At 52.0% G+C, this 20,000-nt stretch overlaps 1 protein-coding gene across 1 annotated transcript in view; it reads left to right on the top strand.

Moving 5' to 3' along the window:
- Positions 1-16,607, top strand: part of REC8 (REC8 meiotic recombination protein) — a 28,412-nt gene extending 11,805 nt beyond the window's left edge. The window contains exons 9-19 of the mRNA XM_078622471.1: positions 1,468-1,546; positions 4,774-4,865; positions 5,122-5,186; positions 6,118-6,291; positions 7,170-7,236; positions 9,009-9,127; positions 10,590-10,638; positions 11,021-11,072; positions 12,234-12,440; positions 14,284-14,393; positions 15,342-16,607. Of these exons, the coding sequence (XP_078478597.1) occupies positions 1,468-1,546; positions 4,774-4,865; positions 5,122-5,186; positions 6,118-6,291; positions 7,170-7,236; positions 9,009-9,127; positions 10,590-10,638; positions 11,021-11,072; positions 12,234-12,440; positions 14,284-14,393; positions 15,342-15,436 (1,109 nt within the window). The 3' untranslated portion in view covers positions 15,437-16,607. The remainder of the gene's footprint in view (positions 1-1,467; positions 1,547-4,773; positions 4,866-5,121; positions 5,187-6,117; positions 6,292-7,169; positions 7,237-9,008; positions 9,128-10,589; positions 10,639-11,020; positions 11,073-12,233; positions 12,441-14,283; positions 14,394-15,341) is intronic.
- The last annotated feature ends 3,393 nt before the right edge of the window (positions 16,608-20,000 follow it).

Here is a 20,000-nt window from a genome sequence, read left to right as displayed (position 1 = left end):
GGTGATGGTGATGGTGGTGATGGTGGTGATGGTGGTGGTGATAGTGGTGGTGGTGGTGGTGATGATGGTGGTCATGGTGCTGATGCTGAAGGTGATGGTGGTGGTGGTGATGGTGGTGATGCTGTAGGTGATGGTGGTGATGGTGGTGGTGATGGTGGTGGTGATGCTGAAGGTGATGGTGCTGAAGGTGATGGTGATGGTGGTGATGATGAAGGTGATGGTGGTGATGGTGATGGTGGTGATGGTGGTGATGGTGGTGGTGATAGTGGTGGTGGTGGTGATGATGGTGGTGATGGTGGTGATGCTGAAGGTGATGGTGGTGGTGGTGATGGTGGTGATGCTGTAGGTGATGGTGGTGATGGTGGTGGTGATGGTGGTGGTGATGCTGAAGGTGATGGTGCTGAAGGTGATGGTGGTGATGGTGGTGGTTGGCAGTGATGTTGGTTAAAGTGGTTTCCCTGCACCTCCAATAGGCGCGGTTGGCTACGTACGATCCAAAAGAAGTTCAACATACACACGGCAGTGAATGTTTGTGTGTGGTGAATGTGTGTGTGTTGTGAATGTTTGTGTCTGTATATGTGTGTGTGGAACGTGTGGAACGTGTGTATTGTCTGGGATGTGTGTTGTGTGTGGTGTTTGTTGTGAATGTTTGTGTGTGGTGTTTTGTGTTGTGAATGTGTTGTGTGTGTGTGTTGTGAATGTTTGTGTGTGGTGAATGTGTGTGTGTGTTGTGTTGTGTGTGTGTTTGTTGTGAATGTGTGTGTGGGGTGTTTGTGTTATGAATGTTTGTGTGTGGTGTGTGTGTGGTGTGTGTTGTGAATGTGTGTGTATTGTGAATGTGTGTGTGTGTTGTGTGTGTGTTGTGAATGTGTGTGTGTTGTGTGTGTGTTGTGAATGTGTGTGTGTTGTGAATGTGTGTGTGTTGTGAATGTGTGTGTGTTGTGTGTGTGTTGTGAATGTGTGTGTGTTGTGAATGTGTGTGGTGTGTGTTGTGAATGTGTGTGGTGTGTGTTGTGAATGTGTGTGTGTTGTGAATGTGTGTGTGTTGTGTGTTGTGAATGTGTGTGGTGTGTGTGTTGTGAATGTGTGTGTGTTGTGAATGTGTGTGTGTTGTGAATGTGTGTGTTGTGTGTGTGTTGTGAATGTGTGTGGTGTGTGTTGTGAATGTGTGTGTGTTGTGTGTTGTGAATGTGTGTGTGTTGTGAATGTGTGTGTGTTGTGAATGTGTGTGTTGTGTGTGTGTTGTGAATGTGTGTGTGTGTGGTGTTTGTGTTGTGGCTCATCCATCCCTCGTGTGTCAACTCCTCTCTGCGCCTGCACACAAACACAAAGATCGCTGATGATGCCGCTGACAATCATACTGATTCTGCTTCATGAATGACGCTGCTGCTGATGACGCTGATGATGACGCTGCTGATGACGCTGCTGATGACGCTGATGATATTGACGATGATCATGATCTGGCAGCTGTGGAGGAGGAGGAGGAGGAGGTCTTGCGCAAGGATGGGACTTATGAAGATTCTGGAGTCACTCAGCACCCATCCGGGTGGGCACGGAGGGCACACAACGTCCAGCACTCACTCGCCCAAAGACAAAGATCCCCCGTGTAGCCTTAACAGACTGTAGGGGCAAGTGCTGCGAGCGAGCACCTATGAAGGCCGGCACGGCCTTTGTCTCCCTAGTGAAAGATGTTTACACATCGCACCAGGTACTCATTTGAGGCTGAGTCGACCTAGGGGAGGCCCGGGACCAGTTCACCTCCTGTCCCACTCACGCACCCACTCACTCACTCACTCTCTCACTTGCACATTCACTCACCCACTCACCTACTGTCCCACTCACCGACCTACCTACTCGCTCACTCACTCGCACACTCACTCACCCACTCACACACTGTCCCACTCACCCACCCACTCACTCATGCACTCTCTCACTCGCACACTCTCTCACTCGCACACTCACTCACACACTCACCCACCTATCCACTCCCACTCACTCATGCACCCTCGCACACTCACTCACTCGCACACCCACTCACCCACTGTCCCACTCACCCACCCATTCACTTTCGCACTCACCCAATCACTCACATACCTACTCACTGATACACTCACACACCCTTTGATTGAGCCACTCACTCACCCACTGTCGCTCTCACCCACTCACACACCCACTCGCACACTCACCCACTCACTCACCCACTCGCACACTTACCCACTCACTCACCCACTGTCGCTCTCACCCACTCACACACGCAATCTCGCACACTCACTCACCCACTCTCCCACTCACTCACACACTCACCCACTCACTCGCACATTCACCCACTCACTGTCCCACTCACGCACTCTCTCACTCACTGTCCCTCTCACCCACTCACACACGCAATCTCGCACACTCACCCACTCACTCACTCACCCACTCTCCCACTCGCACACTCACCCACTCACCCACCCACTCACCCAATCACACACCCACTCACTTACTCACCCACTATCCCACCCACTCACCCACTGTCCCACTCACACACTCACCCACTCACACACTCACCCACTCACACACTCACCCACTCACACACTCACCCACTCACGCACTCACCCACTGTCCCACTCACACACTCACCCACTCACACACTCACCCACTCACACACTCACCCACTCACGCACTCACCCACTGTCCCACTCACACACTCACCCACTCACACACTCACCCACTCACACACTCACCCACTCACGCACTCACCCACTATCCCACTCACCCACCCACTGTCCCACTAAACGCACTCTCTCACTCACCCACTCACACACTCACCCACTCACACACTCACCCACTCACACACTCACCCACTCACACACTGACCCACTCACACACTCACCCACTCTCCCACTCACGCACTCACCCACTCACGCACTCACCCACTCACACACTCACCCACTCACACACTCACCCACTCTCCCACTCACGCACTCACCCACTCACGGACTCACCCACTCACTCACCCACTCACCCACTCACACACTCACCCACTCACACACTCACCCACTCACACACTCACCCACTCACCCACTCACACACTCACACACTCACCCACTCACACACTCACCCACTCACACACTCACCCACTCACACACTCACCCACTCTCCCACTCACACACTCACCCACTCACACACTCACCCACTCACACACTCACCCACTCACACACTCACACACTCACCCACTCACACACTCACCCACTCACACACTCACCCACTCACCCACTCACACACTCACCCACTCACACACTCACCCACTCACACACTCACCCACTCACACACTCACCCACTCTCCCACTCACACACTCACCCACTCACGCACTCACCCACTCACTCACTCACCCACTCTCCCACTCGCACACTCACCCACTCACACACTCACCCACTCACACACTCACCCACTCACGCACTCACCCACTGTCCCACTCACACACTCACCCACTCACACACTCACCCACTCACACACTCACCCACTCACGCACTCACCCACTCATGCACTCACCCACTGTCCCACTCACACACTCACCCACTCACACACTCACCCACTCACACACTCACCCACTCACGCACTCACCCACTGTCCCACTCACACACTCACCCACTCACACACTCACCCACTCACACACTCACCCACTCACGCACTCACCCACTATCCCACTCACCCACCCACTGTCCCACTAAACGCACTCTCTCACTCACCCACTCACACACTCACCCACTCACACACTCACCCACTCACACACTCACCCACTCACACACTCACCCACTCACACACTCACCCACTCTCCCACTCACGCACTCACCCACTCACGCACTCACCCACTCACACACTCACCCACTCACACACTCACCCACTCTCCCACTCACGCACTCACCCACTCACGCACTCACCCACTCACTCACCCACTCACCCACTCACACACTCACCCACTCACACACTCACCCACTCACACACTCACCCACTCACCCACTCACACACTCACACACTCACCCACTCACACACTCACCCACTCACACACTCACCCACTCACACACTCACCCACTCTCCCACTCACACACTCACCCACTCACACACTCACCCACTCACACACTCACCCACTCACACACTCACACACTCACCCACTCACACACTCACCCACTCACACACTCACCCACTCACCCACTCACACACTCACCCACTCACACACTCACCCACTCACACACTCACCCACTCACACACTCACCCACTCTCCCACTCACACACTCACCCACTCACGCACTCACCCACTCACTCACCCACTCTCCCACTCGCACACTCACCCACTCACACACTCACCCACTCACACACTCACCCACTGTCCCACTCACACACTCACCCACTCACACACTCACCCACTCACACACTCACCCACTCACGCACTCACCCACTGTCCCACTCACACACTCACCCACTCACTTACTCACCCACTCACACACTCACCCACTCACGCACTCACCCACTGTCCCACTCACACACTCACCCACTCACACACTTACCCACTCACACACTCACCCACTCACACACTCACCCACTCACTCACCCACCCACTCACGCACTCTCTCACTCACACACTCTCCCACTCACACACTCACCCACTCACACACTCACCCACTCACACACTCACACACTCACCCACTCACACACTCACCCACTCACTCACCCACCCACTCACTCACGCACTCTCTCACTCACCCACTCTGCGTGCGTCTCTGTCTCTCCAGGATTTCACTGGAGGCCGACGTGGAAGTCACGAAGAGGCGCACGGTCGACGACATCCGCGCCGCGCCACTCGCCGCCTCTCCCGACGCCCTGGGTGAGACACACGGGGACACGGGGACACGGGGACACGCGGATTGCACTTCGCTTTGCAAGTCCGCACCTACAGCTGGATTTCTTTCGCACCACGGGGTTTGCTGCTGAGTGAGGGTGCGATGGGCTAGTTGTCTCACTCCCATTGCTCTGTGCACACTTTATTGAAATTGGCACGGAAAATAAAGATCGATTGATCAATCAATCTGTATTTTTGATTGTGAATGCTTCGTTTGAGACGTTCGCTCGTGAATTCACAGAGGCCACACTCACTGGAGCTGTCGCCCCAGCCATGCCGAGCCCCCCCTCCCCTCTACGTAGAGCGGTACACACATCACACACACACACACGTGACACACACACACGTGTACACACACACACACGTGTACACACACACACACGTGTACACACACGTGACACACACACACACACACGTGACACACACACACGTGACACACACATGTACACACACACACGTGTACACACACACGTGTACACACACACACGTGTACACACACGTGACACACACACACACACACGTGACACACACACACACACACACGTGACACACACATGTACACACACACACGTGTACACACACACGTGTACACACACACACGTGTACACACACGTGACACACACACGTGACACACACACACACACGTGACACACACATGTACACACACACACGTGTACACACACACGTGTACACACACACACGTGTACACACACCACACATACGTGGACACACACCATACACACGTGTACATACACACGTGTACACACACACCACACACACACACACGTGTACACACACACGTGTACACACACACACACGTGACACACACACACGTGTACACACACACCACACACTTGTACACACACACGTGTACACACACACGTGACACACACACGTGTACACACACACACACGTGACACACACACACGTGTACACACACACACACACGTGTACACACACACGTGTACACACACACGTGTACACACACACGTGTACACACACACCACACACGTGTGTATTTGGAGTTTGCATGTCTCTCGCTCTCTCTCCCCGTGGCTGCGTGGATCTGTCACCGCGTCCTCCGGTGTTTCCCTCCGCACTTAGAATCAACGTCGCGCGTGTTGGAGTATTTGGCTGCTGTGAATGTCCACGTAGATGATGATGATGACACGGCGCTTGGTAGCGCTAACATGAAAGAGAAACGACCTTCTGCGCTGCGCGTCTCTGCCGCCCGTAGGATGACAGCCTGGACAGCCCCTTCCACCTGCCCCCCCTCAGCCCCGAGGGGGCCGCCCCCCCTCCCTATCGACGCCGCCGCCGCCACCGCCTCTTCAGCGACGACGACACCCAGATGCCGCAGGACGAGATGAGGGCACAGGTGGCCGGGCCCCAACGCTCGCTGCAGCCGTTCGTGAGTAGCGCCGTCACCGTCGTAGCGAGCCGGTGGGCGGGTGGGTGGGCGGGTGGGTGAGTTAGTGGGTGAGCGAGTGGGTGGGTGGGTGGGTGGGTGAGTTAGTGGGTGAGTGAGTTAGTGGGTGGGTGAGTGAGCGAGTGGGTGGGTGGGTGAGTGAGTTAGTGGGTGGGTGGGTGGGTGGGCGGGAGAGCGAGCAGGTAGGTGGGTGAGTGAGTGAGTGGGTGTGTGAGCGAGTAGGTGGGTGGGTGACTGAGTGGGCGGGTGAGTGGGTGGGCGCGTGGGTGAGTGAGTTAGTGGGTGAGCGAGTGGGTGGGTGAGTTAGTGGGTGAGTGGGTGGGTGGGAGAGCGAGCAGGTAGGTGGGTGGGTGGGTGAGTGAGCGGGTGGGTGAGTTAGTGGGTGGGTGAGTGGGCGGGTGGGTGAGTTAGTGGGTGGGTGAGTGGGTGGGTGGGTGAGTGGGTGAGTGGGCGGGTGAGTGGGTGGGTGAGTGGGTGGGTGGGTGGGTGAGTGAGCGTGTGGGTGGGTGAGTGGGTGGGTGGGTGGGTGAGTGAGTTAGTGGGTGATTGAGCGAGTGGGTGGGTGGGTGACTGAGTGGGCGGGTGAGTGGGTGGGCGGGAGAGCGAGCAGGTAGATGGGTGAGTGGGTGGGTGAGTGGGCGAGTGGGTGGGTGAGTGGGTGGGTGGGTGGGTGAGTGAGTGAGTGGGTGTGTGAGCGAGTAGGTGGGTGGGTGAGTGTCAACTTTTTTTATTGAGAATCACGGTGTGAAAATGTCTGTGTGTTAATAATGATATTGATGATCATGATAGCGATGACATCATGTTCATGATGGTGTCGATGATGCGATGTTAACGGTGATGTTTGCTTTTCTCAAATCCAGGTTCCTATTGAGCCAGAATCTATTCAAAGGAATTCCGTTTCTTATCTATTCAGAAACCCGGCATCAGGTAAACTACTTTGGATGATGACTACTTTGGACATGTGTAAGAAAGAGTTTAATAGCTCATCAGATTCGTCCAGGATAAATAAAGAATCTGACGACGATGGTGGTGCCAAAAGGCGCACAACTCAAAGACAATGCACCATCAGAGTATGAGAGCTCGGGGTAAAGCATTTACACCATTGGAACCTCATTTGCCAGTAAAAAATATGATAAATGTTTTTTTACCAATGAGTTGTGCGCCTTTTGGCGTCATCTGGTCCAACACCATGTGAGACTAGGCTCTAAGGAAAGCTGTTTCGGGTGTGGACCAATCAACTTCAAGGACAGTGCATACATTATCAGAGTTATGTTTTTTGTTTGCATTATGACTGCAGGTATTGTGGTCTATGCAAACATGACTCCTCGTAAAAAAGGTGTCAGTTTTGTTGCCAGATAAAAGGGTAAAAAAACAATGATCATCTCTTAGCCACCGCGGCGAGATTTCATCAGTCTGGCGTAGACCTCAACGTGACCGGAGAAATGGGCGAGCGAGCGCGGTAGTCGTAGCGATAGAAGAGAGACACGCAGGCGAGTGACCACAAGTGAGGTGGGTGGGTGAGTCGTTGAGCGAGTGGGTGAGTGGGTGAGTTGGTAGGTGGGTGGGTGAGTGGGTGAGTCGGTAGGTGGGTGGGTGAGTGGGTGAGCGGGGTGAGCGAGTGGGTGAGTGGGTGAGTCGTTCAGCGAGTGGGTGAGTGGGTGAGTTGGTAGGTGGGTGGGTGAGTGGGTGAGTCGGTAGGTGGGTGGGTGAGTGGGTGAGCGGGTGAGCGAGTGGGTGAGTGGGTGAGTCGTTGAGCGAGTGAGTGAGTGGGTGAGCGAGTGACTTGGTAGGTGGGTGGGTGAGTGGGTGAGTGGGTGAGTCGGTAGGTGGGTGGGTGAGTGGGTGAGTCGTTGAGCGAGTGAGCAAGTGGGTGATTGGGTGAGTCGGTAGGTGGGTGGGTGAGTCGTTGAGTGGGTGAGTGAGTGGGTGAGCAAGTGACTTGGTAGGTGGGTGGGTGAGTGGGTGAGTCGTTGAGCGGGTGACTGATGGAGTGAGCAAGTGACTGGGTGAGTGGGTGAGTAATGGAGCGGGTGAGCGAGTGGGTGAGTAGTTGAGTGGGTGAGCGAATGACTGGGCGCTGGGTGAGTAGTGGAGCGAGTGAATGATTGAGTGAGTGAGCGAGTGGGTAGGTGAGTAGTTGAGTGGGTGAGCGAGTGACTGGTGAGTAGTTGAGTGAATGAGTGAGTGAGCGAGTGGGTGGGTGAGTAGTTGAGCGAGTGAATGATTGAGTGAGTGAGCGAGTGGGTGGGTGAGTAGTTGAGTGGGTGATCGAGTGACTGGGTGGGTGGGTGAGTAGTTGAGCGAGTGAATGATTGAGTGAGTGAGCGAGCGAGTGGGTGGGTGAGTAGTTGAGCAACTGAATGATTGAATGAGTGAGTGAGTGGGTGAGTAGTGGAGCGAGTGAATGATTGAGTGAGTGAGTGAGCAAGTGGGTGGGTGAGTAGTTGAGCGAGTGAATGATTGAGTGAGTGAGCGAGTGAATGTAAATGACTCACTGAGTGTAGTTTACCGGAACAGCAACCAAGGAGCCCGGCGACCCGAGTTCGATTCCCACTCAGGGCCAACTCCCCACCCCCAACTTCGCGGTCTGTTGAGGCCATGCCGGGGGATCTGTGTGCCAATTCTGCGCCGTCTGTCCTGGTACAGGCTCCACGGAGGGGAGTTTCCGTGCGGTGATTCTCTCTCTGGGCCGCGTGCAGGTTGGCTGATGCCCCCTCTACGTGGGCTGTGGGACAGGGCGGCCGTGCCTCCGGCATCCGCCAGGAGACGGGCGCCCGCCCCCAGCGTGTCTCCCTCGTCCGTCTGCAGCGAGACCGAGGTGGGTGGGTGGGTGGGTGACGATCGTGGCCGGGTCCCTCGTCAGAGGGATTTTCGCCGTCGATTGGAGCAGCTGGGGTGGGGGGGGGACACTACATTTCGTAAACAATCGGCAACGGATAGTTGTTTTTTACCCTTCTATCTGGCAACAAAACTGACACCTTTTTTTTACAAGGAGTCATGTTTGCATAGACCACAATACCTGCAGTCATAATGCAAACAAAAAACATAACTCTGTATGCACTGTCCTTGAAGTTGATTGGTCCACACCCGAGACAGCTTTCCTTAGAGCCTAGTCTCACGTGGGTTGGACCAGATGACGCCAAAAGGTGCACAACTCAAAGACAATGTACCATCAGAGTATGAGACCCCCACCCTGCCACACAAAGCCCACCGAGGTCTTCACTTATTGGCCAGAAGCGACTTGGGCACAGATGACGGCTCAACAAAGCGGATTATCATTTATACGTTTACAGCGGCGTGCGTCTAGGTGCGCAGGGAAAGATGGGTGGTATCGCAGGGAAAGTGTGCAGACGCCGCAGCAGAGGTCGCAAACGGGTTTTGATTCCTTACCCGTACCCGTACCCGGCCGCACCAGGGTCGCAAATGGGTACCCGTACCAGTACCCGGCCGGGTACGGGTACCCGTTCCCTACCCGTACCCTACCCAAAATGAGTGACAAACGGTTACTCACCAGTGACTCACGGCCTACCTGATACCCGTACCTGGCCGGGTACGGGTATCGGGTACCCGGTTGCGACCTCTGCGCTGCAGTAAACCATTGGGTTAGATCGCGTTTGATAAATGAACGTAAACCCGACACAGCCAATGAGTAAGGTTTGTCACGTGAACAGAACGTGGCAATTCGTTACCACCACAGCGCACCGCTGTGCTGTACTCACAACGGGCAGTGGCGGGTCTAACGACACACGTTCATATACTTGCGCGACCTGCGTTATGGACGGCGTTTGTCACGCGTTGAGTCGGCAGAGGACGCAGCACTGAGGTTTGTCGTGGACGAGAGAGCGAGAGAGACAACGCCGCCCTGAGGGGGAGGACGTTGAGACAGAATCCGTCACAGACAGCAGCGACAATTGTGAGCGGCGAAGGAGTTTGTGTGCTGGGGGAGTTTGCCAGCGAGCACATCGGCTACAAGGCCAGACTGAAGATCTCAGTGCAGCTCTGCTGTGTGCCTGCCAGGCTGGCACATTGAACGAGACTGACAGAGATGAGATGTTGGCCACTCGGGATGTACCGCTGCTGCTGCTGCTGCTGAATAATGTTGGTAGCGAGAGCCACTACGTGTTAAACTGATGCTGATTCAGTGGCACACTCACACAAGGATGGCTGTGAAGATTATGGAATGTCTACAGCAAAAAATTGCCTTGATGTGTTTTGTTATTTTGAATGTAGAGGGACAGATTCGGAGAAAAGATGACGACCCGTTTTTATTTTCTGTGCAGGTGGTGAGAGCACAAGTGGAGAGAAGCACACTGCTTGGAATCACTGGAGGTGAGCGGTGGTGGTGGTGGTGGTGGTGGTAGTGATGATGGTAGTGGTGGTGGTGGTGATGGTGATGATGGTGGTATGATGGTGATGGTGGTGGTGGTGATGTTGGTGGTGGTGGTGATGATTCCAGTGATGATTGTGGTGGTGATGATGATGGTGGTGGTGATTATTCTAGCGATGATGATGATGGTGGTGGTGGTATGGTGGTGATGATTCTAGTGATGATTGTGAAGATGATGGTGGTTGTGATGATAATATAATGTAATCTGATAATGCTGGCGGTGACGATGGTGATATGATGTGATAATGTAATGGTGATGATGTGGTGATGGTGTTGCTACCCATGTGAATGACAGTAGCGATGTTGACTGATGATGTTTTACAGAAGGAATAGAGTCTGCGGATGGGGAGAGCATCACTGCTGCAGAAATCGATAAGTACGTGGAGTTATTCGTCCATCAACAGCCGCTGTTCACCAATTACCGGTGACGTCAACCACGGTGCTTGTGCCAGGCTAGGTGCACTTTCAGGCGATCACGTGAAGTGTCGGAGACTCATTTGCAGGAGGTCACGGGACAGACGCAGGTGCCATGGGTTGACTGGCTGAGGCAGAGGCATCACCACACAGAGACCCATAGACTCACCACACAGAGACCCATAGACTCATCACACAGCAGAGACCCGTAGACTCATCACAGAGACCCATAGACTCATCACACAGCAGAGACCCATAGACTCATCACAGAGACCCATAGACTCATCACACAGCAGAGACCCACAGACTCATCACAGAGACCCATAGACTCATCACACAGCAGAGACCCGTAGACTCATCACACAGCAGAGACCCGTAGACTCATCACACAGCAGAGACCCATAGACTCATCACACAGCAGAGACCCATAGACTCATCACACAGCAGAGACCCATAGACTCATCACACAGCAGAGACCCATAGACTCATCACACAGCAGAGACCCATAGACTCATCACACAGCAGAGACCCGTAGACTCATCACACAGCAGAGACCCATAGACTCATCACACAGCAGAGACCCATAGACTCATCACACAGCAGAGACCCATAGACTCATCACACAGCAGAGACCCATAGACTCATCACACAGCAGAGACCCGTAGACTCATCACACAGCAGAGACCCATAAACTCATCACACAGTAGAGACCCGTAGACTCATCACACAGCAGAGACCCGTAAACTCATCACACAGCAGAGACCCATAGACTCATCACACAGCAGAGACCCGTAGACTCATCACACAGCAGAGACCCGTAGACTCATCACACAGTAGAGACCCGTAGACTCATCACACAGCAGAGACCCATAGACTCATCACACAGCAGAGACCCATAGACTCATCACACAGCAGCGACCCGTAGACTCATCACAGAGACCCATAGACTCACCACACAGTAGAGACCCGTAGACTCATCACACAGCAGAGACCCATAGACTCACCACACAGCAGAGACCCATAGACTCACCACACAGAGACCCACAGACTCACCACACACAGAGACCCGTAGACTCATCACAGAGACCCACAGACTCATCACATTCCCGTTTGTGTTTCCCAGGTTCCCCAGCGCCTTGGTTCACGAGGTGGCGATGGACGAGGTGGGGATGGAGGAGGTGGAGGCTGCAGTGGAGGCAGCGTCCCCTGAGGCGGCTATCTTCCCCGCGGTGCCCTCGCGCTCCCCCACGCCTCCTGCCAGACTTGCATCGCCGCTCCAGGAGGCGGCGGCGGCGGCGGCGGCGGCGGCGACGCGGAATCGGCTCCTGCAGTGAGTCACAATCGCGAGATTTGTTTGTCCCGCAGGAGGAAATGCGACGAGCCGCCGAAGCTCTTTGTCACGGGGGCACGGGGTCAGAAGCTCACAACCACAAACAATACGGAGAACACGACGGCAGTGCAAAGCGTTGGAGGGCTAAACACATCGCTCAACAAAACTAGCTACAAATTTCAACGGCACTATTTCTATTAGGCGCCGACCGAAATTCGGTTTCAGCGCCGAAATTTGGCTAATGGCCTCTTTGGGCAAACTTTGGGTTTTGGCCGAAAGTAAATTTGAAACTTTTGGTTTTGGCCGAAGCTGATTTTGACTTTCGGTCGCCATTCGTCAACCGAAGATCTATTTGTAGAATATAACGCCGGTGCCTGGTCTATCACTCTGCCTATCGGCCGGTCAGTCGGCGCTCGGCAATCCTGTGCGATAGGCTGCACACACACACACGTCAGCAGCAGCTTCAGTAGCTGCAGCAGCAGCAGCAGCAGCTGCAGCAACAGCAGCTGCAGCAGCAGCAGCTGCAGCTTGGGTCTGTGGTCAACAGCCTGTCTGGCTGCATGCGGAGAAACTGTTGTTTTTTTTGGATCTTTCGGTAAAATCACGTAAAATGGAAATAATAAAATAATAAAATAAAACATTATAAAATCATTCTCACGACGTTTCGGCCACAACCAAGAAGATGAATCCCTGCAGTCACGAAAGCTGTTGTTTCTTAACTACAACATTCGTCTGTTTGTATATAATTACTAAGGAAGTATCACCTACAGATTTGATATTCAGCGACTCTTACTGCAGGCTCTGAATGATTAAGTTCTAGATTTATTTTGAATTAAAGTAGCATTGCATCACGACGCAATTCATACATCTTGTGTCCGGTAACTTCGGTTCTGTACATTTCTGTTTCGGTCGAAAGTGAAGTTGAACTTTCGGCTTCGGTTTTGGCCAAAAGTGTGTTTAGGGAAAAACGAAAGGACAAATCCACCGCTACGACGGGTAGAGAGACACAAACTCCAAATATACTGCGGGCGTCAGGGTCGGGGTCGAACCCACGACCTCCTGTGTATCAGGCGAGGTAGTGAACATCCTTGTCACTGTGGGTTCGATCCCCACCCTGATTACAACTGCTGCTGCTGCTGTATATGTTTGAGTTTGTGTCTCTCATCATCATCATCATCACGGTGGGCTAGGAGATGTTGACTACCTCGCCTGGTCTACAGGAGGTCTATGTGGAGTCTGCGTCTCTCTCATCATCATCACGGTGACTAGGAGATGTTGACTACCTCGCCTGGTCTACAGGAGGTCGTGGGTTCGATCCTGGCCCTGACGACGCCTGTATATGGGCATGTATGTGTGTGCGTGTCTGTGTGTGTGTGACTGACTGTGTGCGTGCGTGCGTGTGTGTGTGTGTGTGCGTGTGTGCGTGTGTGTGTACATGTTCGTGTGTGCGTGTGTGTGTGTGTGTGTGCGTGTGTGTGTGTGCGTGTGTGTGTGTGCGTGTGTGTGTGTGTGCGTGTGTGCGTGTGTGTGTGTGTGCGTGTGTGTGTGTGCGTGTGTGTGCGTGTGTGCGCGTGCGTGCGCGTGTGTGCGTGTGCGTGTGTGTGTGGGTGTGTGTGTCTGTGTGTGTGTGCGTGTGTGTGTGTGTGGGTGTGTGTGTCTGTGTGTGTGTGCGTGTGTGTGTGTGTGGGTGTGTGTGTCTGTGTGTGTGTGCGTGTGTGTGTGTGTGGGTGTGTGTGTCTGTGTGTGTGTGCGTGTGTGTGTGTGTGGGTGTGTGTGTCTGTGTGTGTGTGCGTGTGTGTGTGTGTGGGTGTGTGTGTCTGTGGGTGTGTGTGTGTGGGTGCAGGCGCATCGAGGAGTTGACACGAGAGACGGGTGACGCGCTTATGTCCCTTCTCATCCCACGTGATCGCACAACACGCGGCACGGCAGCCAGAGTCTTCTACTTGTGTTTGGGTAAACGCAACACGCACACAGACACAGCACACGTAACACATATACACACACATATACACACATATACACACACATACATACACACATACACAGACACAGCACACGTAACACACACACACATACACACACACATATACACACATACATACACACACATACACAACAACAACAACCGCCATTCGCCACTAAGTGGCGGTGACGTCACCACGACGCCTGTGCCAGGCCAAGTGCACCTTGAGGCCACGTGAAGTGTCGAACGCCCGCTGGCAGGAGGTCACGGGGCAGACCCAGCAGGTGCCACGGGTCGACTGACCGAGATGACCGAGATGACTGGCTGATGCACCACCTGTGCCCCCTACCGTACCAACTTGCTGTGCTTTAGCCACCCGGCGCTCCGCTCGTTGTTGTGAGCGTCGCTCCTCCGCCCTCCGTTGTTGTTGGAGGGCGACTGCCTCCAACTGCCCAGTAGCGTCTTTCACGAGCCTCCTCCACTGAGGCCGATCTTGACACCGCTGGTACCAGTCATCGGCAAGTCCACTCAGCTCCACGTCCTCCTGTACCACATCACTCCATCTCTTCTCTAGCCCGTGCCGCGCCCGTTTAGCCCCCTCGATCCGGCCGAACAAAAGCTGTTTAGGCATGCGGTGGCTGGGCATGCGGGCTACATGACCCAGCCAACGCAGCCTTGCCTGCCGGAGGAGCTCACCGATGGGACTTTGTCCAGATCTTTCAAGGATTTGTGAGCTCCTCACACAATCCAGCCTGCAGGTTAAACCCAGGATGGATCGTAGGCAGGCCAGCCTAAACGTTTCCAACACACACCCCAACACATACACGTAACACACACATATATACACATATACATACACACACACATACATATACACACACACATACACAGACACACACACATACTGTGTGTCTGTGTGTGTGTGTGCACGTGTACAGAACTGGCTGGGCACCGTATTATCGCTTTGGAGCAGACGCAGCCGTTTGGAGCGATCCGGATCACGCGTGGACCCGACTTCACCAGCGGACTATGAGTCCATCACAAGCCCACTGACGATGAGTCCATCACAAGCCGACTGACGATGAGTCCATCACAAGCCGACTGACGATGAGTCCATCACAAGCCCACTGACGATGAGTCCATCGCAAGCCCACTGACGATGAGTCCATCACAAGCCCACTGACGATGAGTCCATCGCAAGCCGACTGACGATGAGTAATGAGGCGATCTACAAACCCTTTCTGGCAATGGCACCGGAGTTTGCGTTGAGATGTTCAAACACCAAATAGGCAGCAGCAGCAGCAGCAGCTAGTTCGAGGCAATCGCCAAGTCTGCGGTTGCCTCACGCAGACTGGGGGCAAGACATGCAGACCAACACCCTCTGATAATGATCATAATGAGAGTGTACACACTCTTTCTGAACCTGGTCAGCCTACAGCAGAGCCACAAGGCAAGGTCGTAGCAGCCATGGAACCAACATTGGGGTGGGAGACCAAATTTTCCCGGGTGTCTGGGGGCCCCAACACAGAGAATATCTACATTTGAAAAGAATTTCCTGCCTAAGATATTTTAAAAATTCAGTCACACGTGGGATGGACTTTCTATTTACGTTGTACAATAATGTCTAATGGTGTATTACATTACGTTGTATGCAACAGCAGAGATTAGGGATTAGTGAAGTACAACCATAACCACAATCATATAAACACAAATCTACGCGTCGATTTATATGAAGACAAGTCCAGATATTGTGGCCAAGTTTTAGCAAATTGTTGTTTTTATTAACATAGCAGAGCAATTGTTTTTTACAGCAATACATGAGGCGGGGACAATTTGAGCTTATTTTAATATTGTTGGGGGTGATAATGACAGACTTGGGACAAGTTTCAATGTCAGTATCGCAGCACTGAGAGCTCGGCTTGAGCGGTTATCATAGATCCATGGAACCTGTGATCAGGTTGGTGTTTGAACATTTGAACGTCTTTGTTATTGCCAGAAAGGGCCAAGCCAATTGTCATCGAAACAATGATCATACATTTGGATCGTTGTATGTGTACACACGGCATGATGTCTGTTTTGTTTGTACACACGGCATGATATGTCCGTTGTGTTTGTACACACGGCGTGATGTCCCTTGTGTTTGTACACACGGCGTGATGTCCCTTGTGTTTGTACACACGGCATGATGTCCCTTGTGTTTGTACACACGGCGTGATGTCCCTTGTGTTTGTACACACGGCGTGATGTCCCTTGTGTTTGTACACACGGCGTGATGTCCCTTGTGTTTGTACACACGGCGTGATGTCCCTTGTGTTTGTACACACGGCGTGATGTCCCTTGTGTTTGTACACACGGCGTGATGTCCCTTGTGTTTGTACACACGGCGTGATGTCCCTTGTGTTTGTACACACGGCGTGATGTCCCTTGTGTTTGTACACACGGCGTGATGTCCCTTGTGTTTGTACACACGGCGTGATGTCCCTTGTGTTTGTTTCAGGGACGCGCTGACGACATTGGAGTTGTGTGATCTGCGCGTCCTGAATTAGAGAATTACAACGAGTTCGTTTCGTTCCTTGCACGCGTTAAAATCACTTTAGGTTTGATAAGCAAGGACACATTTCATCAACAGCTATTAAACGTATTCAATAGCATTTTCAAAAGTACGTAATAATTACGCTACGTTTTAATGTGTTAATAGTGCTAATTAGAATATATTTGTTATATTTTAATGTATTTATTAAATACGTGTATTAAATATTTTATTGATTGTTTAACACGCAAACATTTACAAACAGAATCAAACATAGCAACAACCATCGTGCCATTATGGTTTATACCTGAAGTAATTTTACAAACATTAACGCCTCTAAACGCTGACATTCTGCGAACTAAGATTCAGTACAATGAACTTGGGGCTTGTCTTGCCTTTACCTTACACACACATCTACAACAATAACGTTAATGATTAAATGCACTGAAATTAATAACTATTTTATACATTCTAAACTAGACTTTATTTAATCTCTCTCACCACTTTATCTCTCATCACTTTATCTCTCATCACTTTATCTCTCATCATTATTTCCTGACCATTAAAAATGTTTAAAAAAATATTAAAAAGTATTTCCCGACACAGCGTTGCTGATCACATGACAACGTTATTCAGGCAGCTGTCTTTAATAGCTCTGTCTTTGACAGCTCTGTCTTTGATAGCTCTGTCTTTGATAGCTCCGTCTTTGATAGCTCTGTCTTTGATAGCTCCGTCTTTAATAGCTCTGTCTTTGACAGCTCTGTCTTTGATAGCTCTGTCTTTGATAGCTCCGTCTTTGATAGCTCTGTCTTTGATAGCTCCGTCTTTAATAGCTCTGTCTTTGATAGCTCTGTCTTTGATAGCTCCGTCTTTAATAGCTCTGTCTTTGATAGCTCTGTCTTTGATAGCTCCGTCTTTAATAGCTCTGTCTTTGATAGCTCTGTCTTTAATAGCTCTGTCTTTGATAGCTCCGTCTTTGATAGCTCTGTCTTTGACAGCTCTGTCTTTGATAGCTCTGTCTTTGACAGCTCTGTCTTTGATAGCTCTGTCTTTGACAGCTCTGTCTTTAATAGCTCCGTCTTTAATAGCTCTGTCTTTGATAGCTCTGTCTTTGACAGCTCTGTCTTTGACAGCTCTGTCTTTAATAGCTCCGTCTTTAATAGCTCTGTCTTTGACAGCTCTGTCTTTGATAGCTCTGTCTTTGACAGCTCTGTCTTTGATAGCTCTGTCTTTAATAGCTCTGTCTTTGATAGCTCCGTCTTTGATAGCTCTGTCTTTGATAGCTCTGTCTTTGATAGCTCTGTCTTTGACAGCTCTGTCTTTGATAGCTCTGTCTTTGATAGCTCTGTCTTTGATAGCTCTGTCTTTGACAGCTCTGTCTTTGATAGCTCTGTCTTTGACAGCTCTGTCTTTGATAGCTCTGTCTTTGACAGCTCTGTCTTTGATAGCTCTGTCTTTAATAGCTCTGTCTTTGATAGCTCCGTCTTTGATAGCTCTGTCTTTGATAGCTCTGTCTTTGATAGCTCTGTCTTTGATAGCTCTGTCTTTGATAGCTCTGTCTTTGACAGCTCTGTCTTTGATAGCTCCGTCTTTGACAGCTCTGTCTTTGATAGCTCTGTCTTTGATAGCTCTGTCTTTGACAGCTCTGTCTTTGATAGCTCCGTCTTTGACAGCTCTGTCTTTGATAGCTCTGTCTTTGATAGCTCTGTCTTTGATAGCTCTGTCTTTGATAGCTCTGTCTTTGATAGCTCTGTCTTTGATAGCTCTGTCTTTGACAGCTCTGTCTTTGATAGCTCCGTCTTTGACAGCTCTGTCTTTGATAGCTCTGTCTTTGATAGCTCTGTCTTTGACAGCTCTGTCTTTGATAGCTCCGTCTTTGACAGCTCTGTCTTTGATAGCTCTGTCTTTGATAGCTCTGTCTTTGATAGCTCTGTCTTTGATAGCTCTGTCTTTGATAGCTCTGTCTTTGATAGCTCTGTCTTTGACAGCTCTGTCTTTGATAGCTCCGTCTTTGACAGCTCCGTCTTTGATAGCTCTGTCTTTGATAGCTCTGTCTTTGACAGCTCTGTCTTTGATAGCTCCGTCTTTGATAGCTCTGTCTTTGACAGCTGTCGATAAGCCAGCGACCTGTGTGGTCACGGAGGGTTTCCGAATGAGAATGTTGACTTGTACTGGAGGAATCCGAAGAGCTCCCAAGCTCTTGTGTTCTTCACAGATCTCCACGTGGGTTGCCGCAGCTTCCGTTACAATCTCCCGGCGCGGCAACATCACAGGCGCCCGTGTCAGAATTACCGACACCACAACAGCACCATCACCACCACAACTACCACCACCACTACTGTCACCACTATCATTAACACCACCACTACTACCACCACCATCAACACCACCACCGTCACCACTATCACCACCACCACCGCCGCCACCGTCAACACCACTACTACCAGCACCATCAACACCACCACCGTCACCACCACTACTACCACCACCGTCACCACTATCATCAACACCACCATTGTCACCGCCACCACCACCACAACACCACCACTGTCACCACCACCACAACACCACCACCGTCACCACCACCTCCACCGTCACCACCTTCACGACCACCACCATCACCACCGTCACCACCGTCGCCTCTGTCCACCCAGCAGCAGAAGTGTAAATCATCTGCAGGTGTTGTTGGTGGGGTAAAGTGTGGGTAACCCCCCCCCCCACCTCGACCCTAGCAGCAGCAGCAGCACGTGGCGTGAAACGTCGGACATCGTGCCCAGCAACACGTCGTGACGTTGGTGTTATGAATACTTTTAAAAAGTCTTAAAATGCGCAAACAAGAGCAACCAAAAACATGTTGTTGCCGTTGTGAGAGAGAGAGGGAGGGAGAGAGGTTCTTGTTGAACTCGTTAGGAAACGACCAGCCCAGAGGCCTCACCACGCCCCTGTAGCCACGCCTGGCACCGAGCCAGGGCGGCTTGGCTCGGGTGTGGCAGTGGAAAAACAACACCCGTACCACTCTGGCTTGGCACGGATGTGGAAAAACACCACCCATACCACTCTGCCTTGG

Source organism: Lampetra planeri, unplaced genomic scaffold (assembly GCF_965212315.1).
Source record: "Lampetra planeri unplaced genomic scaffold, kcLamPlan1.2.h2 scaffold_155, whole genome shotgun sequence".
NCBI classification, from domain to species: domain Eukaryota; kingdom Metazoa; phylum Chordata; class Hyperoartia; order Petromyzontiformes; family Petromyzontidae; genus Lampetra; species Lampetra planeri.
This window is presented reverse-complemented; position numbering and strand designations above follow the sequence as displayed.